The 9155-nt window shown below is 39.7% G+C and overlaps 1 protein-coding gene across 1 annotated transcript; it reads right to left on the reverse strand.

Moving 5' to 3' along the window:
* Positions 1-4608: 4608 nt before the first annotated feature.
* On the reverse strand, positions 4609-6113 carry LOC103705501 (zinc finger protein ZAT5). Its single transcript, XM_008789232.6, has one exon. The coding sequence runs from the start codon at positions 5718-5720 to the stop codon at positions 4854-4856; it is 867 nt and encodes a 288-aa protein (XP_008787454.2). The 5' UTR covers positions 5721-6113; the 3' UTR covers positions 4609-4853.
* Positions 6114-9155: the final 3042 nt, after the last annotated feature.

Below are 9155 nucleotides of genomic sequence, written 5' to 3' on the forward strand. Positions count from 1 at the left end.
TTATCAACCAAATACCTTCCAGTCTAGATCCCATGGAAGAGGAGAGAAAAAAAACCTTGAACCCACAAACTGAAATTTAGGCTAAGATTTGGACATGTCCTTAGAAGATGTGAGCTAGATAAGCCAACAAGCTTGATTCTTGCATAATTTTTAGATCAATCCTGCGGCAATATCCAAACAAACCCTCAATTATTAATAATGATCAAGAATGATAGCCTAACATAATTCAATCCGAAAACTATTTTCATCATTGCAATAATGTTCTGTAATGACTAATATATATTCAATGTTTTGTATTCTTACATCAAAAGATAAAAAGTTTTGTATTATATTGCTCCATTGACAAAGAATCCATCTCCTCTTTCTTCATACTAGCAAGTGATATATGGCCAAATTATAGATTGTTTTTGTCAAAGTTAGAGAATTTTCCATAGTGGTAACTTCTTCTTTTTTTCTTGAAAAAATAAAGAGGGACAAAATAAAATATATGACCCATCGGATAGAATATTGTTTACAGAAAAGTCTAGTTCATCTAATCAATATAATTGAAAGACCTGGTCCAATCAAAATGTCCTAATAGTAAAACCTTTCAAACTTATCAGGTTTCCTCAACATCAACTTTAATGTACAGTTGCTTCTTCTAGACGTGCAATACATTAATCATGTGACCCTGAATTTTCTAACCCAATCAAATGCGCTCAATATGAAGAGAATGTTGGATTGAAATTTTTTCCTTTTTTTTTTTGGGTGAAAAAAGTTGGATTGATTCTTTAAAAAGCATAAAAGTAAAGATAACCTTATATATGACACTGAATATTTCATTACTGGCACTTCAAGGAGTTAGTAGTAGAAAGTACTTCAGAAGGAGAGGATTTGCCAAAACTTATGCCATTGTATCATTCTTGAAACCAATTGGACGGGAATTCAAGTGTTTGCACAAGGATAAATGCATGGTGGAGTATTAAAGAACACACTCAAAGGAACTTATTCAGCAATTTGGAGAATCAATTTTAAAACACACAAGTCTTTATAATCCACGTGTTAACAAAAGCACCAAATACTGTGGCCATCTTGAAAAATAGGCACTCACTGTGAGCTCATGAAACATGTTCTTAACTTTGCAGGGATCTGTTTTCTCTGAAGAAAAAAAAGGGGGGGGGGTCAAAGTTAGATGTGGCTTACAAAAACTAACTGTGTTGCACCAGTTGTTTTCCATTCAATCAAGTTGAAACACATGCCACAGAAAAACCTTGGATGTGGCTTCCTATGTGGACAAAGTTAGAATGGGACCAGTTCCAAATATTCTCTTTCTAGTTTCCAATGTGCTTTATCCATGGACAGTGTCTCATCTCATATTCAGACAAAAAAGATGCTTAGCTTGTAAATTTAGTAGAAAATTCTGTACTAAAATTTGGTTGCTGAACTTTAGAGAAAAAGTCACAGAGTTTTTGTATGAACAAATAATACAATCGGAACCAGTCATTTTCTCAAAATATCAACAACAACAACAACAGTGAACTGCCCCGAGGTAGTTTGTGAATAAAATTATGCTTTAATAATTTTTTATTATTTTTAAATTAATTTGTTGTCAGTTTATTCCTATATGAAATTGCAGGTTAGTTTATCTGAGATACCAATTCATCCAATCTTTGGAACTCCAACCCAAATCATTTCTCATATTTCAAACAATAAGAGAGAATCCAAATAAATGAGTTCCCACTTGAACTCACCTTTCACTTTTCTTGGTCATATCGCATTCAAATTGGAAGGCGATTCCTTTGGATTTCTTCTAAATCTCACTGCAGAGGATAAGACTCTTCTTGAACAAAATGTTTTTGACGTGTGGAATAGTAGACCTTACTCGCGTGCCTTTCATGAATGCTTTTAGGAAAAAAAGAAAAAGAAAACAGCCAATAGAACTCGTCAAGGCGGCCCCTCCAGACCTAATACGAGAGCTTATCCAGAACAGAGCATCCAATTCCACGTGAGCTTAAACCAATAAAAGCTTTGTTATCGTGATGTCCTCATCGAACCTTCAGCGGTATTACCACGAACACTACGGGGACGGGTCAACCACTACCATTCTACCTGCCGCACTTACACCTAGATATTTCTTGGTCAGCAGCAAGCGGCCGTACTTTGGCTTCCAACTATTTAAATCTACGCATGTACCTGAGTTTGTTTCAGCATTTCACCGCCCACAGTTCAAAAGGCCTGCAATCAGTGGATGTCAGGTATATTAAGGTCTTCATAAGTACATCCCAGCTACATGGACAGGAATTACAAGCAATTCTAGGCCTAACTTCTTGTTGTTTTTGCAGTGCTTGATGAGCAGAGCTTGACAAGTAAAACCATGTAAGAAAGTGATTCTCCAGAGCACCATATACAATCAATATAATCCCTAGTCCAAGTTTATTCTCGAGATTTAGGAGAGGAGAATGGGTATAAGTTTAGCCGATTCATATATTTTTTTTCAACTCCTCTGGGCAGGGAAATGCTGATTCTCAAGGATACTGAATATCCATGAGAAGAGGTAAAACCATATATTAGGGAGGCTGGGTATCATTTACCCAAGTCCTATCCATATATTCAAATAAAAATAATTTTTTGTTTATAACGTCTACCAATATTAGAGCATATCTTATAATAATATACAATGTATTGAGAAATTGTAATATTGTCATAATGTTAATATCAGAATGTTATCTATTATGATATTACTTAGTATTAGAATGTTAATATAATTATTAAATAACATTATTATATTAATATTAATATGGATTATTGATGTATTATCTTTTGCGCTGCCAAGTTTGCTTCATTCCTTAGGTATTACTTGTAGTTATCCAAACGTGTGAATCGAGTTAACCATTTGCATGCCATGCTTTCAATCCGAAAGAAACATGCACCTAAGTAAGCTCATGTGGATGTTGGAGCAATCCGAATGTGGCTCATGTGACTTGCTTACGTGGTGCTTACGGATTCAATTATTTATCATCAGGAGATTTTTTTTAAAAAAAAATCCAGTGTTCATAGATTACAAAATTTTGACACAAATTTGGCTAGCTTGACACATGGCACGTGTCTGTTGCAAACATAGGTTTGTGGTTTGCAAGCCACACAACTAGATCAAGACAATAAAGTGATAGATTCACTTCACAGAGTGCATGGAGCGAGGAAAGCCGCTGTGAATTTTAACAAGAAGAACAAGTAGAAGATGGTATTAAATTTATCAAAGTATCAGGGTGGAGGTGGATAAATTATTAAGAGAGAAGGTAACCGCCCCCATGGGACAATGTCAAACGCTGAAACATTCACCCCTCCATGTTTATGGTCGTCTCACGCAAAGTCCGCACCTGCGTCTGCTTGTGCTTCACTGCCCAAAACGTGCACTTAATTGACATCCAAGCCTTTGATCAAGTCATTCAAAGAATTTACTTCCCTTCTCATACATACTATTAAAGTAGATGGAATGGAGTGACTTCAGTGACTTGCTCTCTCTCTCCCTCTGTCTCTCGCTCTCTCTTCCGTCAAGGAATCTTCTTCTCACAAACTTGTTACATAGCTTATACTTGGCATAGGCAGGCTGTTCTGGTATATATCCCATGGTGTACTGGTCTCGAGCAAGTGATTAAGACCAAAGGGACACGAAAGAGTAGGCTATCCTTCGTGTCTTCATCATACGGCTAAGATTGCAGAGCTGGTTGCTAATTGATGGTGACGTGCAAGTGCTAAGGCCCAGGGGATTGGCAGTTTCTCAACCCTCAACATGTAATGTTCCATGGCATTTATTGATCCTAGTGTGAACTGATGTGTTAGGCAAGATAAATTGGATCCCCTATTTAAAGGAGATAAGTTTCTGGTTACATATTTAGATACATAGGAGGATTTTTTGTATGAATACCCTCCTAAATATCGGATTTTGCATAAATACCCTTCTAAAATTAATATTTACATTTATACCCTCGTAAAATACTTATTTTGCTATTCTACTCTTTTTTTTTTATTTTTGTTTTTGCATATGTATCCATACTATGCAACAACGTTAAAAAATGGTTTTAAATTAAAAAGACTAAAATACCCTTAATAGGTAGATACGCAAATAGATCGTGAACCTGACAGAAGAAGAAAACAAGGACAATAACGTAATTTTAAAATTTTATTTTATTTTTAATTATTATAAATATGATTTTTTTTAATACCGTTAGAACAACTATTATATTGCGGACATTTGTATAATGGCAAATTTTATGAGGGTATACATGTAAATATTAATTTTGAAAGAATATTGATGAAGGTTATTTATGCAAAAAATCTAAAGAAGAAAGAGTTGTTCTGAGTATGTGCATGGGCAGTCAGCTACTTGCCTCCTTTCCATATCATCTTTTGCTCCTTTCTCGCATTTATGCGAAGAGAGTTAGTTGGCTTGCAGATGAAACAAACACATGAAGGGAGGGGAACCTGATCCAAGACCCCTTTCCTTGGTGGAGAAACAAAACCGACCCTATTCTAACCACCCTCGCCACCTCATTAATATTACTTTACACTACACCTTGCCTTCAATTAAACAAAGAAAACAGCAAATGATAACTAAAAAAAAAGGAAGAAGAAGGAAGAGCCTTGAACTCGCTAGCTCCCTTTTCATGAACACAAGGATAGCCTTTTTCTTCATTCTTGTTACATAGCATCATGAGCACCCATCTCCATAGGAGAACAACTAGAGTAAAGAATCCAAAGAATCAATGATAAATGGTAAAAGATATAATTCACATGACCCCCCATAATTCCCGATCTGGTTTGAGTTTTTGAAAGAAAAAAAAAATAACGAGGACAGTTTTGATTTCATTGCCTTCTTAATAATGGCAGTCCACCAAGGCCGACGCCGAGAAGACGAGCGGCTGTTTGCTTTCGAATGGGAAGGCTACGACGTCTGACGGCGATTTCGGGAATTCTCCACGGTCGTCATCAGATGGAGCGGGGAGGTTAAGATCCAAAGAGAGAACGTTCCGCTCCTTCTTCGTTTCCGAGGTCTCCGGGATGCTCAGCGGTCGGTGACGCCTCATGTGGCCTCCCAATGCTTGCCCTGAGGAGAATTCCGACCCACATATCGAGCACTCATGGACCTTCGGCTTGCTGTTGCTAGTGCTATTGCTATTGGCGTTGGTGGCGGCCATGATTGACTTCGAGAACGAATTCATGCTTATTTGGAGGCTATCTCCATCGATGACCACCGCCGCTTTCTTGTCTTCGGTTCCTGTCGTCGGGATCGCTAGCTTGGGCTTCTTGTGGCTTGCTCGATGCCCGCCGAGCGCTTGGAACGAAGGGAAGCATTTGCTGCACGTCTTGCACTCGTAGACATAGAATCCAGCCTTGCCGTTGGTCGTGGTGGTGGTCTCGGCGAACCTGCGGCTGGTGAACTTCTCGGTCGCACCGTTGCTGTTGGCCGGGTCAGCGGCACCTTCTTCTCTTGGTATTTGAGGCTTTGGGCCGGTATCGAGGGCTCTACCTTGGGCAAGGAGGATGAGGCAGTTGGCCATGTCCTCCTCCTCCTCGGTGGTGGTCCCGGAGAATTCAGCTGAGGAGGTCGAAGAGGCGGCGCCGGCGGCGGCTGGGGACGGCGGGAGGTGGAGCTTCTGGCGCTTGGTTCGCTTTCCTTTCACAACGGCATGGGTGCACTCGGTGTCGTTGTTGGAGAAAACGGCTTCCTCGGGAGTTTCCATTGCTCTCCCCTCCTCAGAAGGCTGCGGACGAGGAGATCGAGGTGGGGAGGAGGAAAGGGAGGTGGGGAGTTGGGAAACAAGAGAGGAAGCAAGAGAGAGTGGTGAGGAATGGAGGGGGTTTTTAGAGGCAGAGAGGGAAAGAGAGGGATGTGAATGTGGTGTTGAGAGGCGTTTATATTTATAGCGAATGAATTGGAATGGAGTTTTGGGAGTCAAAACTTAGGAAAGCCGCCCCTTTGGCTAACCGCGAATAAGTCGGCCAGCCTTCCGTTTCTAAGCTCTACACTTACTCACAGGATGGTGTTTAAATATAGGCAGCAAGAGAAACGCAAGAGGAGAGGGGAAGGAATAAGGACATGTGGAATTAGGAGGAAATTGAAGAGGCTTGGAGTAAAGAGAGGGGAGTGGGGAGCTATAGATGGAGAGAGAGCCCCTTATTTTTTGAGTAGTGTACACTTGACACCAGCCAAGGCTTTCGTCTTAACTAGGACGGGCTGGCCAATTGCAAAAGGAAATAAAAAAAGCTCATAGCTATTACACCAAAGTGGACCACGATAACAGGATGCTGCGTCCTTCACAAGTCCTCTCTCCAAAAAGAATATAAAAAGAGAGAAATGAGCGAGTAATAATGTGATGAGAGAGAGAGAGAGAGAGAGAGAGAGAGATTCGGTTGGCTTCGAAGCAAACCCGTTCCTTTTGGGCGACGATTCTTGCTGATAGGATTGGAGTGCAAGCCTGGAACCACGGAAAATGCGCTCCTCCGGCCCCTTTAAATTTCTCTCTCTTTATTAGCTTTTAGTTATATTAGATAGAGTCTTTTGAATGCTATTTTTAAAATCGAGGCCTTGCTTGTTCCCAACTACTAGAGAACGGGTTTCAGCTAATCCTCTCAAAACTACTGGAGCTAAAGATAGTGGGGGGACTTGAAGTAGTGGTGATGGTGTATGCAACGGCCACATATCTCGCCAACTGAAAACAGCTATTTTTGCCTCTAGAGAATGCACAACTTAGCCTACCATCCCTAATATTACTCACCAACTTTAACTTGTTTTTTTTTTTTTTTAATTGGTACTGTAAAGATTCGTACAGATAGATATTTATATAGGATCAAGTAACTTAAATAATACATTAGTTGTGATAGATATAGTAGATTTGGATTCGATAGATATAGTAGAAATATATTTAAGGTTGGATACTGGATTGAATGGCTCGAAGCGATTGACATGGAGGATGTGCAGATTTGTAGCCAAAGGAAGGAGAGTGCTGTAATTTGTGGGGGCCAAGTCAACGAGGGGGGTGGAGGATGAGTGGATTAAGAAGGGCAGATTCTTGGCGTAACGAATTGCTGCTTGGGTTGGTTGTGTGAGGCACGAAAGGGCAGAGCCAGCCAGGTCTCTTCCTAATGTCATTAGGTGGTGGTGCAAGCAAGGCATCGGTTGGTGGGAGTGGCTTCCTCTGTTCCATTCCCCACTCTTCTCTCCACCAGTCCAATTTATACTTCTCTCCCATTATACTTCAATTAATTGAACCACAGATACATCCCCTACCCCTCGCTGAACCCAGCTAATAGTAGAACAGTTGGGTGGTGTTTCATGTTCCTGCGGATAAGGCTTGCTTGATGTTACTCTACCGACTGCCAACTAGACCAAACTTAGCTGTGCAAGGAACAATTTAGGTAGAGACAGAGTTCCTGGAATTTAGAAATAACTGAAGAATTAGCTAAAACATTAAGAAAGAATTTTGAGTAAATTGAAAAGATTAGAATATAAAAAGTGATGACAATGATGGCAACACCACCACCACAAGTGACAACAGATGGCAACAACAATTTATAGTCCATGACTTCTTCTTAATTAATATGGTTTATGAATAAGTCATAAAATTTGTATAGAATTCAAGTCTAACGCGAGGAGGTTGTGTTTGAATTTCCAGAAGGTACTTCTCCAGCTTGACATAGACAATTCTTCCATCATTTTTATACAATATTAGCGACTTTCCTGCTACTTTTCTTACAATAAAACTTACGAGCATCAACATCTTCTATCCTGATTATCAGACACTTGGTTTTGGAACCATTTAATTTCTTTTTCTCGCATCTGTTCCTCTTCCCTCCTGACAATGCAACTCATCTCTGTTGTAAATATGAATAATCTTCAATAAAAGATGGGTGGCTCCTTTTTGCCTTCCTTTTACATCAAAAAAAAAAAAACTTATGGATGATAAATAACCATTTGTCAATTTGATTCTCTGAGAATAATTCAAAGAATCACTCAACTAGTGAAGTAGTTTAATATAGACCCTTCCACAGGGCAAGATAACCTTCACTTCAAAGGCCACATGAGTGGAAAGTGGGACACTCTACGAGAGTATGCCGGAGAAACGGCTATCTCCTGTAGAATATTCGGCACCACTTCCCACGTTTGATAGATAGATAGATAGAGAGAGAGAGAGAGAGAGACAGACTCATGCCAGCCTTCCACCGTTAGCAAGGACAGATTCGGCGATTAATCCGCTAAGAGGAGCAAAAAATAAGGAAGTTCCACCCAAACATTAGCTGCGAAGTTAGATAATGCATTGGGATCAAGAAAACCAGTACCAACCGGACTCCCAATCATTTAGAGAGTTCTTTGTTCGCGTTATTATCGCCTCTAAGTTAGTGGCGTGGAGTGGGGGGAGTCAATGCCTTCTTCTCTTCTTTAGCTATTTTTCTTTCTTTTTTGTTAAGAGGTTAGCTTTGTAGATGGGCAACCACTACGCCCCTTGAATCTTGATTGGAGGTTTACACCTTATTCCTTGGTCTAATGCCATGTGCCACTTAATATACTTCTCACCGGCACATACACCAGCTATGGTTTTCTACCATGCCGACGCATCAATGAGGCCCACATGAGCTAATTAAGTGTAACTAGTCATGTAAAGCCACCAAACACTCGTTACCTTTCTAGCTTGATCTCTGAACAACCGATCTCAATTCGATCTCCCTGTGGGATTAAATTCGTCAACTTTGAAAGTTGAATTTTGAATCAACCTTATGAAATTCTTCACTGGTTAATAAACTTAGAAATGTGAAGTCTTGCATACACCTTTAAGCATCTTGAAGTGTAGATGAGACAGTAGAGAGCTTCGCATTTGTTTGCTAAATTATCGTCCTCAAATTGCATGGAAGGAAGCCTATATTTCTACTCTTTGACATCAATCCTCCCAAAAGGCTGCTTGGATGCTGCTGGCTACCATATTTGTACAGTATCTTCTACATAGATCAGAAATATAACATGAAGCTCCCCGCTGTAGCTAAGAAGTGGAAATGTCAAAGATAAAATATATATATTCTCGATCACACTATCTTAAAGTTTCCAAGAACTATAGTTGACCTTTTAAATGGATTATTAATGCATCCTACCTTAATGGTCATGATGCATCCCAAATATTTGGGGT

Source organism: Phoenix dactylifera, chromosome 16 (genome assembly GCF_051530095.1).
Source record: "Phoenix dactylifera cultivar Ajwa chromosome 16, Ajwa_hap1_PhDact_Kaust_v1.1, whole genome shotgun sequence".
NCBI classification, from domain to species: domain Eukaryota; kingdom Viridiplantae; phylum Streptophyta; class Magnoliopsida; order Arecales; family Arecaceae; genus Phoenix; species Phoenix dactylifera.